The following is a 23,101-nucleotide window of genomic DNA, read 5'->3' on the forward strand; positions in this document are numbered from 1 at the left end:
TTGGAAATTAAATTGGATAATTATTGGACTTTTGGCACTAAATAGGCATGTAAATGCTGGAATTGAATGTGTTGAAAAGGAATAATAGCTAATAATTGAAATTAGTGAACTTAAAAAGTTTTATAATAAAAAAAGAAAGCAAAAAGTTAAAGAGTCGATTGTGGAAAAAGATTCAAGAGTGCCGTCTGATAGTACAGGAAAAATTTCAATGACTCTTTGAAAAGTGTTTGGTCTTTCTAATTAATTGGACTTTGGAATTTAAAAAAAAATAAGAGAAACTTCTTCATAATAAAATAAAAACCCTGAAAAGTGATACCAGAATACTACAAGGGGAAAGATACTTGAAAATATTACCTTGGAACCACCCGGTGATTTTGGGAAACAGTTGGAAAAGGACCTTACAGAAGACCTGGAAACAAAGACTTATGAACATTGATTGTTGAAAATAAATATAAAAGACACTGGTTGAAACAATATACTGGAGTTTTGGAGTGGATATATTTACTAAGGAAGAAAGAGAAGAAAAAAAAGGAGCAGACACAATGGGCGAATTACTTATTGAGATAAGATTGGATTTATAAGATATGAAGGAAATGATGAAAATGAGTCTGGAAATGTGTAGCAATATATTACAGAAATTAGAAATGGTGATTCAACTTGAAGAAGAACAAAGGGAACCAGAGGGGGAGGAGTTAAATAAAGGGAAAACCAGCTTTGAAGATCAAGCCGAGTAACAATCATTTAAGCAAGGGGGAAAAAGAATTAAAATTAAAAATTTGTGGCTTGAAGTGACAATAAAAGGGGGAATGGTTTAGAAAATGAAACAAAGGAAAGGGAAAAAGCAGAGGAGGGAAATACAAAAGAAAGACTGAGAGCAAGAGGGGGATAAAATAAATAACTGGAATGAGAAATGGAGAGAAATAATAATGGGAAAAAAGGGAATTAAGAGACAGGACCAGAAAATCAAGAGAAACAGGAAGCAAACAAGAATGAAAAGAAATTACATTGTTAGGAGAGTGAGAGATAATGGGTAAAAACGGAGAGGAAAAGATATTCCACAAGGTAATAGGTTGTGATATGTAAGAATAAGTATTGAAAATAGTTAAGACTGGAACTGATATTGTTTTTTCTTTTTCACTTTTTTCTTTTTTATTAAAGGATTATCGCTATATTAGATATGGAATTTAATGAAATAAATATGGAAATGAGAATTTATAATAAGAATTTCAATTGATGATCAGTGATGTAGAAAAATATGAGAATCATTATTGAAAGATTAATATCACTTTCTATAATTAATTGACTAGATTAATATTTTTGCAGTGTAGAGATGATTTATAAGGTGATTGAGAAAATACTATGCAGAATCTGATTTAAAAGATGTATATATCTGATATGTAGTAGATAGGGAAATATTGTTATTATAGTAGAATGAAGGTGGTAAGCTCGAACAAACAACTAAAGGGGACAATTCTTAGAATTAATAGAATAAGGATTGATAAAATTACAAATGTGACAGATAAGGGCAATATGAATATAGAAATAAGATAAGAATTTTAGATAATATGGTAAAACAAGATATGAGAATATCCTAAAAAAATGAAATAAGATATGAACTGAGATTGGATAAAATAAGGCTAATGAATTTAATATTAGTAAGTATTGTGATATGAAACTGAATAAGTAAGATGCATAGGTAACTATGGTCATGTTTGTGTTGATATGTGAAACCTGGAACCACACTGCTTGCCAAAAGAGAATTTTTATTTAAAAAATAAAAAATAAAAGAAGAAATGAATAATGAACTAGGTATGTCTAAATAATACAGTAATTGGCACTAGAAAAAATATTGAATAATTAAACAATGAAGGATTATAATTTAATGCAAATATGTGTATTAAGAGAAATGATTATTATCTTTGTCTGTATGATGCGTTGGTGCCACACTGTTTATGTATTGATGTGCATATGTAGATTACAATAAAAAAACTTGACAAAAAAGAGAAAATATTGTTTTAATGTTTCCCACTTGAATGATGACGTTTTTGATTTGAATTCATTTTTTTAAAATAAGAATCATATAAAGCATATTTTCAAGGTAGAATTATTCTTTGTGCATCAAAAATAAGATTAAAAATAAAAATAATTTGAAAGATGAATCAAAACATTATAGGCACAAATGGTAGATGCCCATCTACAACTGCTTGCAGAGAAATATAGAAAAAGATATATGAATTAACTACTATGAGCCTCTGTGGCGCAGTACTGTAGGCTACTTCTGTTGACTGCCAGCTGCCCGTAATTTGGCAGTTCAAATCTCACCAGGCTCAAGGTTGGCTGAGACTTCCATCCTTCCAAGGTGGGTAAAATGAGGACCCAGATTGTTGAGGGCAATAGGCTGACTTTGTAAACTGCTTAGAGAAGGTTGTAAAGCACTGTAAAATGGTATATACGTCTAAATGCTATTACAGCAGACAGAAAGAATTTATGTTAACATGTTTATGAGGGAGATCATGAGAAAATGGAGAAAGACCTGGCAAGATCTTTGCTAATCACTTAAAACAACAAAAAAAGAAAGCATAATGATTCCAATTATTACAGGTGAAAAAGATAAAATCTATACAATTTAAATATTAAATATTGTATTAACCGGTGCAAACCAAAATTGATTCAATAGATGAAAAATCAATTACCTTCTATTAAGGAATATGAATTTTGTTCCAAATCCATGAAATATTTAGGTACTATAAGTGTATACTAAAGGATATAGTCCAGTTAATAACATAGAAAGAAAATACATGGAGTGATTTCTATTGTCATTAAAACTTAACCCTTTGAGGAAAAGAGAAAATTCTCAAAATGAAATTCCCAAATTAATGTATATTCTGAAGGGCAATCCAGTTTAAATATCTAGAAAATATTTTCAAAAAATGATTTATGTGGCTTTATTCTATTGTGAGAATATCTTTACAGAAAATGCAATTACCAATTGATGAGGAGGTCCCAGTTTTTCAAATCTGGAGCTATATCATCATGCTTACAGATTGTCAAGCATTAAATGCTGAAAACCATTAACAATTGGTGCTAATTTTCTAAGTTGGGGCAACTTTGAAATGTACATATAGATCGCCTTTGATTGGATGGAGAGGATCTAAGTATATTAAAACTCTAGTGTCTCTGGAAACAATTACGTCAGTTAGAAAGTTATGTACCATCTAATAAAGAAAGCTTTTTTCTCATACCAAATCAATTTTCTGGAGAAGCCCAATTTTAAATATGAGAGGAAAATGCTCATGTGGCAATACTGGATGGCAGCAGAGATATTGACTTTGGACCAAGTGATAGCTGAGGAAGATTGGGTTTTTAAAAAAGATATTTTGCATTAAGAAATGAATATATGAATGATAAAACTCAGTGGCAATATTTAATAATTATAACATTTGTTATCATTAGATTTTTAATTTGCTACACAGTATGCTGGCCAAAGACAACATATTCTTGTGCAAAGACTGATCTTAACACAGCATCCATTGCATGCAAGGTATCAAACACCTTTTCTTTTCAGGTACTGTCCATATATCAATTATGTTCTGCATAGAATAAAAGCCGTAGACCTGCTGGTAGTGGTAGCTTTTGAAAGGTGTACCTGGCAGGTACAGTTGGCTAATATTTTACCCTGTCAGAAGCCTTTTAACATGCAATAAGATATGAATTTAACAGTCATAACGTTAGTAGTAGTACATTACTCATAAATAGTACATATGCTAATCATGCATTAAATTAAATTGGAAATGGACTTAACTGCCTTCTTAAGCATATCACTTGTTTCAATTACAACTTATTGGAAAGTTAAATGAGACAATAAATTACAGCTGCCTATGACTTCCTTGAAAGCATTGACAGTGTACAGGGATGACTAAATAGAGAGAGATGAGTCAATTAACAGAAAGTAACACTGAACTATCCATCAACCCTTTATTGTACCTCATTTCCATATGCAGTGCAATTACTCTTATCTTTAACAGAATAAGTAACCAGAAATACATTCCAAAATCTAATATTTATTTATTTTTTTTAAAAAAAGGGCCAGCAGAGGCTCTTCCTTCATTTTGCTTTCTCCACTGACTTTAAGGCAACACACCTGATTTCTAATTATTAAAGAAAAATTCTTCTCTCTCTCTCTCTCTCATATTTATGTTTTGTTAGATGGCAGAGAATTAGAATTTGCATAAACCAACTTAGCAGATGATTGATAGTAAATAAGGAGCAGGCTTGAATTTCAACAAACCAATAGCAGACAAGCTGAAAGGGCAGCAATGCTCAGCAGCTTCACCAGCCTAGCCGAGATATTGAACGCCTACAGCAAGCCAGAGTTCCTCCCTCCCTCCCTCAGCATAGACTGAGAGATCATGCAAAGCCAGTTTTGCAGTTCACAAGAGCAACTGGCAGCAACAGCTAACAATTTTGTTGTAAGCTCAAGCAACAAAGCAGAATAGAATTGTTCACAGGGCTGTTCAGAAATATATCACACACACATACTGTAATATGCCATAGGATTAGTGAAACGTATTATGGCAGAGGTTAGGAAATAAGTTTGTTAAACTTTTATATAGTAAAGGCCTTCCTGGAAACATAGAAAAGCAAGTGATCGCTTTGTTGGTGATCTTACCATTTCTTTTATAATTTTTATTAAATAAAAATTTAATAAGGTAAAAACATTACAAACGTTAGAGAAGAAATAAAGAAAAATAATGGATAAGAAAAAAAAAATACAATAAAGACACAGCTTCCTACCTTTTTAACAATGTATTTACATTTTGCTCCTTATTTATTTATCAAATATGTATGCCACCCATCTCAAGGTAACTGTTGCTTGAAGATTACATATAATTCTTTCTTCCCATAATCTAGCTTTTCTTAGTTGTCAAACCCATCCATTCACTTTTTTCTTTCTTCAGCATGAGTCCATAAGGGGTTTCCAGTCACTAATAAATGAGGTTATTGTTGTTTCCCAATCACACAAATCAATTTTGCCATTTCTGTTTTATTCTCTCATCTTGACCAGCCATTCCTCCATTACAGATATTTCAGAATTGTTCCAGTGCCCTTTCCTAATTGTCTACATATCAGTCTCAGCAAGAGAAGTTTTTGTTCCAATTAAATATTGATCTTCAAAATTATTTCTAAGTGGTCTGTTTCTCATGAGAACTGATTCACAATAATAAGAGCTTGTAAGGTATTTTAGGTGCCCATTTTAAAAGCTAAAGAACATTAGCTAATTACATCCTGGTGGGTTTTCTCTCTCTCTCTCTCTCTCTCTCTCTCCCTCCCTCCCTCCCTCCCTCTCTCTTCATTTCTGAGTTCAGAAATTGGCTACAGAATAATAATATAACAGAAATACTGAAGAAAAGAAGAAAATTTCCAGGCAGAAATTGCAAGTCTTCACTTAGGGTGTTTATTTTACTTAAACCTAGATTCCTTTTTAAAGAGCTGTTAGACCAAGGCATTGGAAAGTTTGTCTCTGTCATGTTTGGTTTGGGCCCAAATACATACATAAACACTGCTCAGGAGAGAAGTTCTTTTGTATTTTAAAATAAATATTTAATATGTGTTGCTACAAATGAAATAATTGAGATACATAATGTCTTTATAAACTACTGGGATCTCCCTCTTTGTTTTTGTTTATTCAAAGTGGTTTAATAAATAAAGAAAAATAAACATTAATTAAATGGAATTGTAATTGCTGTTACTGATAGTCTGGCAACATTGATGTCGAACAAGTCATGAAGATTTGAAAGCATCTGAACGGCAAAAGTTAAGCTGTGCAAAATTTTTGAAAAGTGTTACAGAATTCCTAACAAGAATACTTCTGGGTGGAATTAAATAGGCAACATTACATAATAAGAGAATTCAGGGAAGAATTCTTGTCAGTTATGAACAAATTACTCAGCGGCCTCACCCTCACCATTAGCTTAGCCCATCCCTTCCTAGTAATATTTTAAAAAAGAGACTATTTTTTTGGATCATATAGCAACAGCAAAAGCATTTAGACTTATATACCACTTCACAGTGCTTTACAGCCCTCTCTAGCAATTTATAGAGTCAGCATATTGCCCCCAACAGTCTGGTTCCTCATTTACCAATCTCAGAAGGATGGAAGGCTGAGTCAATCTTGAGCCTAGTGAGATTCAAACTGCTGAACTGCAGGCAGCTTGCAAGCAGTAGAAGTAGCCTGCAGTACTGCATTCTAACTATAAATACATCTAACATACTTATGATCTATAACAGCAGTTATCAACTAAGGGTCAAATGAATATTTCTGTTATAACAATGATATGACAACTAGACAAAACGAAAAGAAAAATGAAAGAAAACTAGAATAATTAGTAGGCCCAGAGGATTTGACTATAGAAATTGCATCCATGTACGTACTTAATAGTCATTTTATCTATTTGAAGAGCCTTGTGATTTAATAAGCCTTTTCTGGAAATGATGCCCAACTAAATGATAAGTATCTGATTTACAGATAGAACTCTAGGAACAGAAACTAGATTGTAACTATGACAACGTAAGTGAATTAAAATGTGCATCTGCTGCAAATAAGTGGAGCAATCAGCTCCACCTATTTGCAATCAGATGGATTTACACAGCATGACAACCATAATGTGGTATCCTCTGTTCTTAGCTGAACTTATGTGAACACTAACTGTTGTCATAAACTATCCCTTCTTTTCTTACTTTCTTTGTTTTGAGCCCAGCCATAGAATCAGATATCCAGGGGAGTGGGAAACCTGTGTTTGTGGTGCATGCTAGAAAAATGTCTAATACAGAGGACTATGTTTTAATTCTTCTAATTTATTTGTCCATTAAATAATTAACAAAGAATTTCATACCTTTTTCAGGAAATGCCACTTCATTGCTTTCCTCTAGAATACTTAAAATATCCACGATGCCAGATTTCAGGCCAATAAAAAGTGATCTGTCCTGAAATATGCAAATTATTTTAGTTTGCTGAATATAAATGTTGCCTACTTTGTTTTTAGTTTAGTTAAAAAAAAAAAGCGGGTGTGTGTGTGTGTGTTTCAGAATTATCATAGGTCTCAAATCATGTCTTTTTCACCTAATAAAAACAGGTCTGTTTTCAGATAAACAGCCTCTATTCCTAGTTTTCCTTTTCCTGACACTGAGGAATCAAAACAACTACGTACATGAAACTGAAGCATTAAGCATATAAAATTAGTAAAAATGTTTTTCAGACAATTTCCCATATATTTACTGGTATTGTTCCACACGTTACTATTAACAGCATTATTTTATTAAAGGTAAAGGCAGTTCAGTAACAGTAGTCCAAAATCATGATAAAAAAATATGTCATATGGGAATTTCTAAAAGACAATTTGGCAAGAATTATATTACTTTAGGAAAAATCTCCATCTATAGTGAAAGTGAAAGACAGCTGGTTACATCTACTTCATACTATTTTTTCACAATTTTTTTACTTTGTGTGTAATAAAAGTGCTCGTCATTCAAGGGTCTTGGAATAATAAATTCAGTACAAATATTTAAAAAAAATATTCATATATGCCTCCACAATTGGAGTCTTTTTCTTTTATATGACTAGCTGCAGAGATATAGCCAGATATATCAAACAACAACATATAGAATCCATACAATGTGATTAGAGGAATCATAAAGAAACAAACAGTTATAATGAATAAATATGTATAGTTCTTTCAATGATATGCCATTCAATTCTATACTCACAATATTATATAACTATTCCTATTACTCACAAGTCTTGTGAAAACAGTCGCATCGTTTGGCAAATAAACTTGAAAGACCAGTTCCAGAGCAGGTAGACTCCTGTAGTGAATCAATTTGTATTTTGGTTTCTGGCACATGATTACCAGCTGGTGATGGATTATATCATGTTGCAAATGGATGACCTATTGAATAAAAACAAATTCAAAGTGACTATATAAATTAAAAATAAAAGCAAGTTATTGGATTAAAAAGGTTAATATTTCTATATAGTTTTTGGGAGCAAAACACTAATCTTTAAGGAATGTGTTTTGTAATACAAACTTAATAATATCAAATTCTTACAAAACAAGTTTAAAACTCATAAATGTGATTGTTAATTTTTATAAATTGTTGTTATTAAAACCACATGGGCTGACTCAGAATGGTCAAATTCACAAAATTTTACTGTAAGAGATAGTGGCTATATAAACCCTGTAAATAAATATTCCTTTTATAGAAACAAATAAATGTCTGATAGGATCTCGGGTATGTTATTGATTTTATGCTTTTCTTGGCATTTAAATTCAGTGAATCAGACACACTTTTACTTCCATTTCTAGGCATTTCAGTAACTTCGACCCATTTTTCCCCCTGAATTCCAGAAATACCAGTCATGGGAAAAACCATGCGAAATTTGATGTTTAATTCATAACATTTTAGGAGTTGGTAAACCAAGTGTTAATGGATATTGAAATTTTTCAGTTGAAAAAAATCCCCTTTGAAGTAACCAAAGGAATCCTTTGGGTGCAATACAGATCTCTGTATATATACAGTATATGCAACCTTCTGTGCATAGATCAAACAACTGTGTCTCAACCTTTATTACACAAGGGCACAGCAAATCAAGATACTATAACATGTAGGATTATTCTTGCAGCAGCTTTTGATAACTGAAATGGTAATTTTTGTGTAACTGTACTGAAATTTTCCTGACAGCTTTTAACATTCTAAAATGAAGATCTGTCCAGTGTAGTAAATCCTGGTGATATCCATTTCACACAACCAAACCTTACTTGAAAATCATGACCTTGTAAATTTATAATTCTAAGTGGCAATATACTGAATTTTGAAACAAGAAACTGATTAGTGACTAATTTTGAAACAAGGAAGTGAATATATCCTTGTGCATATATTTGGCACTAAATTAAAAGAAATATTAGGAAAGATGTACTTACAGGATCTTCATAAGTAGCCATCTCATAATATACCAAGTTTTGAACAGATGTATGGAGAAATAGAATTCTTCCATCCTTTTAAAAGAAATATTATACCCGATATGATGAAAATCAGATATACCACATGAACACACACAAAAACACACAGATATACGGAAATCCACAAACTGAAATTTTCTGTGGGAGCATTACGGGATGCTTTCTCATCATACCACTGTGTTCAGGAGGCAATGATTTTATGTTATTCATTTTATATGAATAAGCTGCTTAGAATATTTAAATCCTAGAAAATAAATGTTTTATAACTTGATGGAGTTTCTAGAAAGACTAAGGGCAAAAAAAAGTCATTCAAATGCAGCCAACTTTTTATCTCTAGAGTTTTGCCCCTTGATCAAGGATTCTGGGAAGTTTTAAACATACAATTACTGCTGCCTGAAAAAGTTCAAAGACCTTGTTATAGATATTTGCACTTTAATAAAAAAAATCACCAAATAAAAATCTAATGACTAAATCTTAAATTCAACCTCAGATTTTTTAATAATCTTTGGGTCACAACTATCAAAATATAAGCAAACTACTCTACAATAACCGAGAGATACATCTAATGACATACAAAACTCTGTGGCAAATTGAAATAATATAACTTCACATCTCATATGTACGTTAATGAATGGATGAGATACAAAATTGCTTATCCTTGTTTTCACTAATCCTAAAATGATATACAGTAGCTAAATTTATTTTGTGTGCTGATTACACTGTTAAAAAGTTTCTTTTAAGGTATTGAACAAGTATACTGATTACTGCATTTTACATAATGCCTGAACATCTAAACAAACTAAAATATGTATTTATACCTAACCTTAATTGCTATACTTGCTGAAAATACACTAAACACCTCAAATATAATTACTGCTTGCCATCTAACACAAAAGACAAGGAATATAAAACTAATGAAAGTTTATGCCCAATAATTAAACACATCCTAAAACAACAAATCTAAGTTATTTTATTTAATTTTAATTTTAGCTAATCAAATTTTGATTTATTGACTCAAAATATAATTTAATCTTCTCATCACTCCTTATCACCCATCCCTTCCCACTTGTGACTGTATGGCTGTAACTTTGTTGCTTGTATCTTTACGATTTATATTGACTGTTTCCTAGTATGATTTGATTGCTTATTGTACTCTATGACTATTATTAAGTGTTGTACCTTATGATTCTTGATTCTTGATGAATGTATCTTTACTTTTATGTACATTGAGAGCATTTGCACCAAGACAAATTCCTTGTGTGTCCAAATCACACTTGGCCAATAAAGAATTCTATTTAAATGATTGAATGAATTTTAAATATTTCCTAGAAAATTGAAATTTCAGTATTCCCTAGTATCACAGAATGTTAGGTTTAGAAGGATAATCTGGTAATACCCTGTCCAGTTAGGCAACCCTTAATATTGCCTCTCTGGCATATGGCATTCAGCCTCTTTTTAATAATACTTCCTTCACTAAACAGACCACCACTTCTCATGGCAATCTGCTCCATTGCCTAACAACTCTTATTATTAGGAATTTTTCCCCCGATATTAAGCTAAAATCTACTTCTTTGCAGTTTGAACATGCTTTCTTCTCCTATCTTCTGGAACAAACTTGAACATTTCTATATCACAATTCTTTACATGTTTGAAGATAGCTTTCATGTCTTTACATATTCTTTGCCAGGCTAAACACAGCCACTTCAAATCATTCCTTATAGCTTTTTGAATTCCAGATCCTTATCATTTTGGTTTTAGTCTTATGGACATATTTTGTCAATGCTATCGGGCTCACCTGATACTATTTTATAATCTCCATGCAGTGGTTAACCCCTTTTTTCTTTTTATCTCCTTGGGTGAGTTTGCTCACTTTCCTCAATCTCAATGCCCATTTCCTTTCATACTCAACTTTTCTCCTTTCATATCAACCAAACTTTTTAGTCTAGCATTTTTTCTCTCACACTGATCCAAGCAAGCAGATTTTTTAAAATCTGATACTACTTTACCTTTATTAGATACCGTGACTCATATTACTTTCCTGAAAAATATAATTCGATGCGTGATGGTACTTTAGAGCATATCAATACATATGAGCTCTACTAGATAAATCTAACTGTAAAATCATTTCAACAGGAAGACTAAAATTACTTTTATTAAGACTACAATAACAGAATCTTACAAATTGATTGTGTATTATGTATTGACTTTTTTAATGATCAGTAATTTAGGGAGGAATATTTTTATTTTTAATATTTGTGAAACATGCCAAAGTTGTTACCATTTTCAAATAAATTCTAATAGCAAATATACACAAATCTATATCCAGCTGCATTTTTACCTGCATACCGAGAACCAGAAATTCCTGATTATCTGCATATATCATTCCTTCATCCGCCAAGTAACATAATGAGGAGGACAAGCTGCAGAGGCATTCACATTTTGCTGAAGTTCTAAAGTTCCTTTTTTGTGTATGTTGAAAATATCCATTTTTCTCAATACATCTAGGAAGATATATTGAGATACCTTTAAATCAATAAGTATCTATCAGTTGTAAGTCAATTTACTTGTATAAAAGAGATAACAGTTTCATAAAGCAATTTTGATCAATGCTGTTTCACATTTATCAGACACAACTATTCATTATCAATTGTTAGTCATAATATACAATGTGAACATATCATTTTCCTAATAAAGTTATTCCATCCTAACAGCAAAAGTGAGCAGATGCCTGCAAAGTACTATTTCAACATGGTAGGCAGTAGCTTTTTCCCTTCCCAAAGAAGCTGTTTCCCTGAGTTGCTAAGAGTCTAGCAGCATATAAATTTAATCATTTGTTATTATTATTTTAAGAGATTACATGAGGAAATGTAGTAGCCCCTGATCAGGGATCATTTCTATTTCAGTGAAAAACTTCTCCAGCCATTTGTAGACAAAGAGAAACATCTTTATATTTTAGTTAAAATCTCTGCATCAATCTTGTTTCATTTTTGTGGGTTCTTTTCTTCTTTTGAGATATTATTCCTTGGAAGCATATTTACCCTATTGTTTACCCCCCCCAAAAAAAAAATCTTGTGGAGTTTCTCTGCTTTGGTTACATCAACAAAATTAAAATTTAAAAGTCTGTTCTAAAATCCTTTGTTCTGATTAGTTTATCTTTGCACAAATCCAAAAAGAAAATCTTTCCCCTACATAAAAATGTAACCATCCCTATTACTTTGCATAATCTTTAGCTTATTGTGTATTCTGATTTCTTTACTGCTTGCAAAGATAACAGATACAAACGTTAAGCTAGAGTTCTAATTTCCATTTCTGCTCTGATCAGATGTTTCAATAATTTACTTAAGTTCTCAGATAATGACTTTATTTGCATGACATGGCTGATTCAATCAGCCAGATAGCTCTCTTAGGTAAGTATTTATCCCTCTGCAGACAACCCAATCAGTTGATCAGGTCTGATGGAGAGCAGTCTTATAGCTACTCCATAAAGGTAATTGGGAAGCTCTTATTTCCTGTGGGTTTTTTTAAATGAAACAAAACAGGCTTCTGCTTGGATGTAAGATTGAGATTGCTTTGGTCATTGTGCTATGAAAGGGAAACGCAGTCCTATTAGTTCTCTTTGATCTCTTTGTAAGATGTCAGCTGGGTTTGCATCAAGCATTAGCAATTTTCATTCTTCACTTTCAGGCCATGTGCAGAAGATGTTGAATGATTATGGGACCTTAAACATTGATCTGGCTGCTCCAAAGAGCTAAATAAAGTAGTCTTAACAATTTTATCCAGCAACACTGTGCAGAGGCATTTTTTTCATTCTTTCTGATTCTTCGGATCTTTCCCCATCTTTTTGTGTGATTATGAAAGGCTTTCTGAAAAAGCCCGGTCTCTATTCTCTGGAAAGCCATTTGGGGGGACTATCACAAGATCAGACCATCTTCCTTCTGATCCAGAAGCTACCTAGTTTTTCCATTATTACCAATTACCGCAGCATAAGAAATAACAGTTCTAAGTTTTCATGCACAGCCTTAAACAACCTAAAAACACAGCTCATATACTGTGAGATAAACTTTTGCCTTTTCATTTGTAATCAAACCTACACCTTCACATCCCTACATTCATTCAGCTCTCTTCCACTTCATTAGATCATTTTCCTTCAGACATAAAGAGTATTCTGCAAGTCAATATAGAGTATTTTACATCCCACCACCAAGAGGATATATGTAATATTCTAATGCTGATACACGCTAACGATGCAGTGTGCTGTTAATTATCATGGTAGTATGCACATGTTATCTCTATGTTGAAAATCCTACACTGCTTTCAGTTTCATTCTGGCCACAATGTTGCTTTTGACCTAAATATCTTAGGACTTGACTAAGGGGCCATGACTGGGTACTGATATCTGGGGAAACCTCCTAAAAATGCTTTCATTTTTGTTTGTTGCTCCAGTTCTATGGCATGGAGTTTCTTGAAAGATACCACTAATTGCTACCACTGTTTAAATTAAAGACCTTATCTAGATCTATGATTTTTAATTGTAAAGGTGTTTTTATCCTTAGCTATCTTCTGCATTTTCTGAATAGAAAGGATTATTATAAATGCAATAAATAAATAATTTTCCAAATGATCACTGCATTAGAAATTTGTAAGGCAAAATTATGGTGTGTTTTGAAGAATGAATTATATAAACCCAATATTTTAAATGTAGTGCGCTAATACCACCAAAATGTCTTGTCTTGAACAAACCAATTTTTTAATGAACTTCTCTATAACATATGAAAAAACTGTCTAACAATTTGGTTTAATTACAACAAAAATTAAGGATACTTGCGAAGCTAAAGGGTGTTTTCGATGTAAATGTTCTTGTAGTTCCCTTGTGGTCCATACTGCTGCTCTGCATGCAGGATCAGTCCTAAAAAAAAAAACCAACGTCAGGTGTATAATACCAGTAGCAATAATAATGGGTTTAACTAAGATTAAATTGAAATTAAGTATTGTATTAGAAAGAAGTAATTAACACCAAAAACATACATTGCATACAAAATGCTGTTTTCATTTTTTTAAAAGTTTTTATTGTAACAATAAAAATGAAAGATAGGAAGCTGCATTTGACACTGAAAGCAGGAAAAAATACTCTGATAATTTCATTTGGGAAATTATTTTTTGAGCTGTCTTTTGATGTTGGTTTCATTGTCTTTTCATGTTAGAATGAACAATGTGGCGAAAAATAGTCCTTTATATTCCATGTTCTCACTAACTGTAGCTGCATATGTTGACATAAATATCCAATCAACTGTTTTTCAGATTGCAACACAATATAAGAAATTGCAGGTGTTTTGTTTTTTTCAAATTTTGTGTCAGCAATCCCTTTAAATATTATTTTTCAAGTGCTTCAAAAACCAGAAAGCTGGTCATTATCTTACCCAGGGATGAAATTCAACCACCTCAGCCCACCTGGGGAGAGGAAGTAGGGACGATTTGAATAGATAAAAAATCCCCCCTGGTTGCTATTACTATTATGGCAAGTATACCAGGCCATGCCCACAGCCATGCCCACAGAGCTGGTAGGAAAAAATTTTGAATCTCCCCCCTCACAGGCAAAGATAAGATCTTTTGAAAATTAATACAAACTATCTTTTAGGAATTAAGGATGCACAGCATCTGTAAATAATCAGAACTGACATTTAAACCAATATTCATTAAGCACATTGTCAGAGGCAATGCATTTTTGTCAACAATTTCTATATAACAACCAAAGGCTCTGATTTAAAAAGAATAGGGAAGTGGGGCCAGTCAGAAGGGCTGATTAAAAACCAAATGGAAATTTAAATTATAATTAATTTTAAATTAATATTATGATTTTCTTATCTTAGCCAGCAATTTTGGCCAAGAACTCTTTTATAACCAAAAAGCATAGAGCTACTGTTGATTTCCCTTCAAGTCCTGGTATTCTATCTCATTATGAAAGACTGTTATTCCTAGAGGGGATCACTAAAGAATACAGGGACTGTACGTCAAGAATATATATACCTGTTAGGATTGCCCAAGAAAAAAGGTCACCCTAACTATTCAGCTAAGCAAGCACATATATTGGACAGCAAAGATATTGGAAAATACTGGAGACTGATAATTAGTTTCTAGTCAGCCTTATTATTCAGATGATAGCTTGCTATTTCTCTTATTTTTTTGCCCATATTCAAATGTAAATTGAAAATCAAAAGTTGGAACTGTGAACACTTGGAAAAAAATTATAAAAGTATCATAGATTTCAAGATGGCCTATTACTATGGAGTTGGAAGCAAATTCATATTCTTATATATGAATTTTCTTTTACCAAATTAACGGTTCAAATATTTTTATTAATTAAAAACACAACACAACACAATTGGCACAACACCAGGGGTGGGATTCTACTGGTTCTGACTGACTATAGAACCTCTTGTTAACTTTCTAAGCAGTTCGGAGAACCTGTAGTTAGAAGCAATCTCCTTTTGTTTTTTCCACCTATATTACATTCTTGGCAGACAGCCTAGACTTCCTGTCTCCTGAGCTTATGAGGCTTGGCTTTCTTAAAGGGGAAGGGTTGCTTTAAGATTTTTACACTGCTGTTGGGAGGAAATACTTTCCTGGACAATCAGCACTTTGAAGAAATAATTGAATAATGAAGCAAAGCTTTTAGTGACAGGGAGCCAAAATGAGTGACATTCACCAAAGCTTCTTGGCTAGCTAGAAAGATTGACTTTCAAACATGAGTTTATATACCCTTTCTGAGTTTTGGTCTAAAACTGGTTTTTGGTGAAGGTTAATTCTGTGCTTGGTGATGTTTAATCCTGTGTTTATTGATGGGATAATTTTCCCTATTCAGCTTCAACAAGCAACAGTTACTGTTGTGATTTAATTATTTGTATTGTGTTTGAATTTTTTCTTGCATCATGGTTTCTTTTTCTATCTGGGGAGGGGGTCTTCCTTCACTGCTTTAGTACTATCTGGCACTGTCCTTTTGGGGTATACTTCCAAGAGGCAGAATGCAAGCTTGGCACTGATTTTTTTTACTGCCTTTCTGGGGGGGCATGTGACCTTTCCTTAAATCTGGATGATTTCCTTAGGATATCTTGTGAGGTGAGTGAGACCAGCTGGTGTCTTTAAGTGGTGCAAATAGATCTAAGGACTGCTTCTCCTGGGTGTGCTTTTTCTGGAGAACTTAAATGACCTCTCTGCTAAAGGATTTCACTTTATGAGCAGGAGTTGGCTGCTGATAGTTATCACTGTATTTTAACTATTTTAATTCCTCAAGGTGCTCTGGCACCCTGCCTGATTTGTAACTCTGGCTTGCAGGTATTTTTAATCTAATGATTGATATTTAGGGCAGCTTTTTGCAAGCAAAGAAGCTTTTTGTATTTTTGTACAGGTAACCCTTGACTTACAACAGTTCATTTAGTGACCATTCAAAGTTATAATGGCATTGAAAAAAATGACATGACCATTTTTTAACACTTATGACTGTTGCAGCATCCCCACTGTCATGAGAGGCCAGGCAAGGTGAAGCGCCCCTTGACATGAGTGATGTTGAGTTGGCCATGCCCACCCAGTCACATGACCACCAAGCTACACCCACCAACAAAGCCATGCCCACAGTACCAGTTGTTAAAAAAACTGAATCCCACCCCTGCATAACACAATTATACAATAAAGATGTAAAAACAAATAAGTGTTTTTCAACTGCTTTGTTTACATTTGTTAAAATGTTTTCATTTCCTAAGATAACTGAAGCTGAAAACTAATGTATGCGTGTTTCGTTTTAGTTCTGAAATCCATCAGCAAAACAACGAATATTTCTTTTTCATTGAAATTAGCTCCACAACATTCTGATATTATAAGCCTTGGCCCATTTCTATCAATTAATGCCATCAATTCCATCCATATATTACATTTTAAATATAGACCATATATTTGCAATTTTTCTCTCTTAGGTTTTCAGAACTTAGTACTAGGAGAGACAAGATAGTAGTGCTCCGATATCTCAGGGGCTGCCACAAAGATGAGAGAATCAAACTAATTTCCAAAGCACCAAAAGGCAAGACAAGAAACAATGGATGGAAACTAACCAAGAAGAGAAGCAACCTAGAACTAAGGATAAATTTCGTAATGGTGAGAGCAATAAACCAATAGAATAGCTTGCCTCCAAATGTTGTGAATGCTCCATCACTAGAGGTGTTTAAAAAGAAACTAGACAACCATTTATCTGAAATGGTATAGAGTCTCCTGCTTGAGTGGGGGATTGGATTAGAACATCTCCAAGGTCGCTTTCAACTCTACTATTCTATGTCCTTTTCTATGTTCAACTTTTCTCATTTTTCATATCTAACTCATTAACCTCTCCTAAAATAATATCTATTTTCAATTGTTATTAAAATAGAGGTATCATACTTTCTCTTACTTTGCTGTATAAATCCATATATCATAGGGTGTCAATAGAAAATAAATAGTTCCACAAGTTCGGTTGTAGGTAAAGCTGAGAACTGGCTGTAGCATAGGAGGATAAGGAGGTGGCAAAACAGTGCATAATTTCTTCCCAGTTTGAACAGAAAATATTCTTAAACTTTGAAAATAAACAGAGCAAATTTAGTAAACGTTATTAAAAAAACCATTTCAGAGTTATTATATAAAATAAAACTTAAATATTTTGTTGTCATACCATGCTTCCATATAGTCAATCGTCATAAATTAGGGTAGTTTTAGTTATACAGTATATGGTAACATAAGCCATGGTGGCACAGTGGTTAGAGTGCAGTACTGCAGGCTACTTCCGTTGACTGCAGGTTGCCTGCAATTTGGCAGTTCAAATTTCATTAGGCTCAGGGTTGACTCAGCCTTCCATCCTTCTGAGGCGGGTAAAATGAGGAATAGGCTGACTCTATAAACAGCTTAGAGAGGGCTGTAAAGTGGTATTAAGTCTAAGTGCTATTACTATTGCTATTTTAACAGATATTGTTATCCACAAGTGTACCTATTTGGGGACTATTTCAGTTCTTATCAGAATTTAGTTCATATTAAAAACATCAATATCTAGCAAAAATCCTAAAATGGTTTAAAGGAGGATTGCCACTTTTATTACTATTTTACATACCTGTTATCAACACCCATTGCAGCCACCCTGTTGGATTTCCCAACAGCACTACAGATGTGAAAGTGGTTTATTGGGCTGTTGACATGACTCCAAAAGCTGGTAAATAAATTCAGATCATAAATATGAACATTATGAGCAGAGCAGCAGTAAAGAAATTTATCTTCCATCGTGCCAATTGAAAGTATTCCTTCTTGGAAGAGGGATAAGCTGGATAAAGAAGAATAGCAGTATAGAGCAAATGTAAGAAAAAAAGGAAGTCACCTTGCAGTTATGTACTGCTGAAGCAACCAGTTTCAAATGTGCGACAGAACAAAATATGCATAAAATAATAATTTGTACAATTGTACCAGAGCCTTCAATAGATGTTTTAGAATACAACTCCCATCATTCCCAACCAATAGGGAGGCTGAAGGGAATAAGAATTATATTCTAAATACCTGAGGTAATTTGTTTGAAGGCTGTACTTTCGTCAATAAATGAACAAATTACATAATTTATTAAATTATTACATACTTCTTCTTCTTGTGCCATATCCGTCATCGGATGTTGGGAATCATGTTGGAGATCCTATGATTGCCAAGTCTGATGACGGATGTAATAATTTCTGTATAATCACAGAAGATTACACAGAAAAGTGCAAAACACGTTCTGCACAATTTTTATTTAACTCCACCTGAAAGCTACTATAGTTATGCATCATTGAGGTATTTATAATGATTCGTGCAATCCAACATTTGATAAAAAAAATTCTTTATGGACACTAATTCAAAACAACTTTATATGTACTCCTATCTATGTTAACTCCAGCTTACTTTGAAGCCTATTTTGCACTACAAATTTAATATTTCTATTCTATTTATATTTTATATTCTAAAAGCTTAATATTAGCCTACTTATTGTATGTAACTGATACGAAATTGATCCAAAGATATCCTGTCACCCTAAGTCCTTCTGCACATTTAAAAACTGTTAATAGAATGTCTCAATTGCTTTGAGGACATCAAAACTATCTAATTTCTAAACTGATGTTTGTACAGCTTATTATTTCTGTATTTCTTGCTAGAAATCTTTTCCCTTTTAATATGTGCAGTGTTGCTGACATTACTCTATCACTGAAATCTTCCACAACATTTGCCTAGCTCATGAAAATTGCCTGCTTTTCCCAGGAAGATTATTTTTAACCATAAGTCTGATTCTTATCTTCAGTTTCATCATTTTAGTTTCATCTGAAATTAGAGCAGGTAATTCTATCTGCAATCAATCCTCTCCCCATGGCTCCATTAAATTCAATATTTTGTAATGGAATTTCTATACCCTGATATTTTTATATGCATTTTTATAGCTGTTCTTTGTTTTCCTATCAAAAGGCTTCTCAATGCAAATTTACCACTATCTCACCATATTTAAAAGCATTTATTTATATTTTTATAATTCCCTTGCTATTACTTTTCAGCTTTTTTTGTTTTATGTATGTTTTTTTGCAAGCTAACCAATATTTCTTTTAAAAATTAAGACATAGTTTAAAGGCTATTTAATTGTTTAAAGGGAATGAAGAATTTTAATTTACTCATAATCTGATGTACCTATAGTGGATTTAAAGCAGGGGTGAAATTCAACCACCTTGGCCCACCTCAGGAGAGGTGGTAGGGATGATTTGAATTGGTAAAAAATCGCCCCTGGTTGCTATTACTATTATACCAAGTCACGCCCACAGCTACATCCACAGAGCCAGTAGGAAAAAAATTTGAATTTCACAAGGAAAGTTTAGTTACTAGTTACTTCCAAGATAACAAGACAAAACAATCTGACATTCTCTGCATGTTCCAGAGCTGCAAAGTATACTCACAATTATAGCACTGTGAATGTTTTTTTAAATTTTGAAATGCCCTGATATTTTTTTTAAAGAAATACATATTTTAATAATGGGAAACAGGTGGACTGATGCTCAGGAAACTTTCTTTGTAACAGTGTCTTTGGAATCAATCCAGGAGATATGCAGATTGTTTTTTAAAAAAATCAGCTACCTGTAAAAAGAATCCATACTATCAAATGACCAGAGTTTGACTGATCCATCTAGAGATCCAGAGATAAATAAAGAAGTAGTGTTTGGGTGCAGCAGAAGCTTTGTAACCGTTTTGGAATGACCTTGAAATACATGGAGCAAGCAGCCTTGGTCATTCCAAGATTTTACTGGATTAAAAAAGACAAGAAAAACATAGATCCAGTTACATGTATAAAGTTGGAATCCACATATGCAAGATGGGCAGCTATATGCGTTGAACAAAGAAATAAACTTTCCAGGGAAGGGAAGGGAAAAAGGAGCAGGGGGACAAACTGGACAAACTGGTTAGGGCTGAGTTGAGAGGAAGAGATCACTCGATAGAAAAAACAGGAGCCCCATTTAAATATTAAATAAAGTGTTAATAATAATTAGAAATTATTAGAAATAATTAGATATTACTCTTCCAAGCAGTAGTTAATCTTTAAACTAATATTGAAAAAATATCCACAATCTTCCAAGTAAAAGTATTTAATTTGTTCTTTATTTTCAGTAACATAAGATTACCCTCTCCTGCCCCACCCCCATCTCCAAATTACAGGAAAATATATATGGGGAGAAATCTCATCTTCTTAGAAGTTAAGTGTAACATATATTCCTTTTAAGGATTAGTTGCACATTAGAATTCATGGAATAAAACAGATTTTTAAAATTGCAAATTTCTTTCATGGGTTTAATAGAATAGTTAGGAGAAATACGAAGGAATTTGGGAGGGAAGTAGGCAGTTAACAGTATAAATAAATACATCCATAAATAGTAAATAAACAAATTTCACTTTGTAGAAAGCAAGCTCAAACATCTGGGTACTAGCTCCAGCTAATCTTATCCATGCCAAGCATATAAATCCTTTTAAAGGTTATCTTACATATATTTTTATATATCTGCCTGTCTTCACTACATAAAAAGGTAGTATCTTTTGAGGTGTCACCCATTGTTCCTGTTCAATTTTCTGAAAAATGTACAGGTAACTAAATACAGTACATTAAAATATCAGTTCTACATCAGCAGTGCAAATTTCATAATATTAATGAACATCTTTTTGTTAATACCATTAGAAGTTGATTAAAATAATTGAATCAATAACAAGAAACAGTACACAGACATACACACACACGTTTTTAGTTGCCAACTTACTTTCATTGCCTTTTGAAGCAGTAAGCAAAATGTTAAGATTAGATGAGTAGACACAAGAGATAATAGATCTTTCATGTGCATTGAGTATCTCAAGTAGCAGTTTCCCATTGATATCATAGCAGAAAAAGTGGCCTCCAGAAAAGCAGTAATATCTTTGCAAAGTGATATCAAAATCCATATTTGTACACCATTTCTTCCCCATGTGTGGATATTCTGTACTACAATTCAAAATAATAGCAAAATATTGAATTATTAAAATGCCATAAACATTTTTTAGATCTGTTTTTCTTAACAACAACAAAAGAGAACTCTTTCAATCAGATAGGAAAGAGATTCCCAGCATTTTAACAAGTAAAAGCATATTTTTTTCTACAAACCCATAACAGTGCTATGAGAAAATAATATCAATAATTTCTCACTAATGTTTGGTGAAAACTGAGGTGATTGTGTTCTGGCAGAACAAAATCTGAAACGGTTTGAGTGCTTTTTGTATTTTAAGCATGAAACAAAATTTCTGAAATGTATACATGTTGCATAGAGAACAGAATACATGAAATAACTAATTCCAAGCCTAGGAATGGCGTGGAATTCATTGTGACTTTATAGTACTCAACATTCAAACTGCAAGAAAAATATGGGATTTGTTTTGAAAGTCAGAATATTCAAAATGGTTGTTCTAAGTTCAAAATGTTTTGTGCACTTAGCAAATATAACACGAACAGAGCAATTTAATTTTGTCTCCTATTCTTATGGTTAGACATAGTTTTCTTAGCATTATACCGCATTCCCATATATTTAAGTTACATAATTTGTGACAAAATATAATAAAATATCAATATTTTTCACTAATATTTGGTGAAAACTGAGCTGACTTGATTCAGAACAAAATCAATAAAATCAAAACATATACAGAGATTTATCTCATAGCTGTGGAGTATGTTGTTCAAAGTTCAGAGGAATAATGTACCTAAGGAAAAGACTGTAATTGTACATTGGAATAGGATTAAAATCAAGTGGGTGCTTCTTTTCTTTAAATTTCCAAGTCTAAAAGACAGAAAGAAATATAAATATATGTATAAGCTTACATAAATATACGTAAAATAAACCAACTATGATTTGATATTTGAAGTGGATATCCAGAAATTTAAGGAAAAATATTGTAACACAGTGCTGAGACATAATGGGATTATAGAGAAGTTATGGTTTTTTAAAAAAACTGATTATTAAGTTCTGTAATATCAATGAAGGAGAATATTGTAGATCAGGGTTGAAATGAGGGGTCTTCGCTGTTCTCATTCTCGATGTTACCCAGTCTGGGTAATGAAATATCTGCAAGAAAATAACCAAACTCAGAGAGCACCCAGGAGCCCTGAGATCTGTGGGAAAAGATCCAATTCATAGCAATGGCTGCCTTCATTACATTTCATCCATACCTGTTTTTCTCTGGTGAGCACATGATACACTTTGTTGACTAATTCAGAAAGATAAACTAGTCTATTCTCAAAATAACTGCTTGGATAATATATTCATAGAATTACATACATTTTGATGGGAGGATAACATGAGCCTTACTTCTTCTTTCCCGAAGCCAATAAATCCAATAAGTCGAGAAGAAAGACAGAGAAATTATATTTTTATGGACCAGATTGTTCCTTTTTGAATAAAATTCCTGCATTCAACAGTACCTGAAAGAAGCACCCAACTTCCTAAGAGGCTTCTGATCATTCTGATCATAAGAGGTTTCTGATCCACAGACCCCTCACATCCTGG

At 32.8% G+C, this 23,101-nt stretch overlaps 1 protein-coding gene across 1 annotated transcript in view; it reads right to left on the reverse strand.

Moving 5' to 3' along the window:
* LOC113449679 (uncharacterized) overlaps positions 1-23,101 on the reverse strand; it is a 71,560-nt gene that overhangs the window by 43,029 nt on the left and 5,430 nt on the right. Inside the window, exons 7-16 of the mRNA XM_087923158.1 lie at positions 22,299-22,375; positions 21,332-21,549; positions 20,163-20,328; positions 18,139-18,345; positions 17,449-17,610; positions 13,843-13,923; positions 11,356-11,518; positions 8,979-9,053; positions 7,794-7,946; positions 6,894-6,984 (exon numbers count right to left, since the gene is read on the reverse strand). Of these exons, the coding sequence (XP_087779284.1) occupies positions 6,894-6,984; positions 7,794-7,946; positions 8,979-9,053; positions 11,356-11,518; positions 13,843-13,923; positions 17,449-17,610; positions 18,139-18,345; positions 20,163-20,328; positions 21,332-21,549; positions 22,299-22,375 (1,393 nt within the window). The remainder of the gene's footprint in view (positions 1-6,893; positions 6,985-7,793; positions 7,947-8,978; positions 9,054-11,355; positions 11,519-13,842; positions 13,924-17,448; positions 17,611-18,138; positions 18,346-20,162; positions 20,329-21,331; positions 21,550-22,298; positions 22,376-23,101) is intronic.

This window comes from Pseudonaja textilis, chromosome 2, assembly GCF_049901715.1.
Source record: "Pseudonaja textilis isolate UNSWEBS1 chromosome 2, rPseTex1.2, whole genome shotgun sequence".
NCBI lineage: Eukaryota > Metazoa > Chordata > Lepidosauria > Squamata > Elapidae > Pseudonaja > Pseudonaja textilis.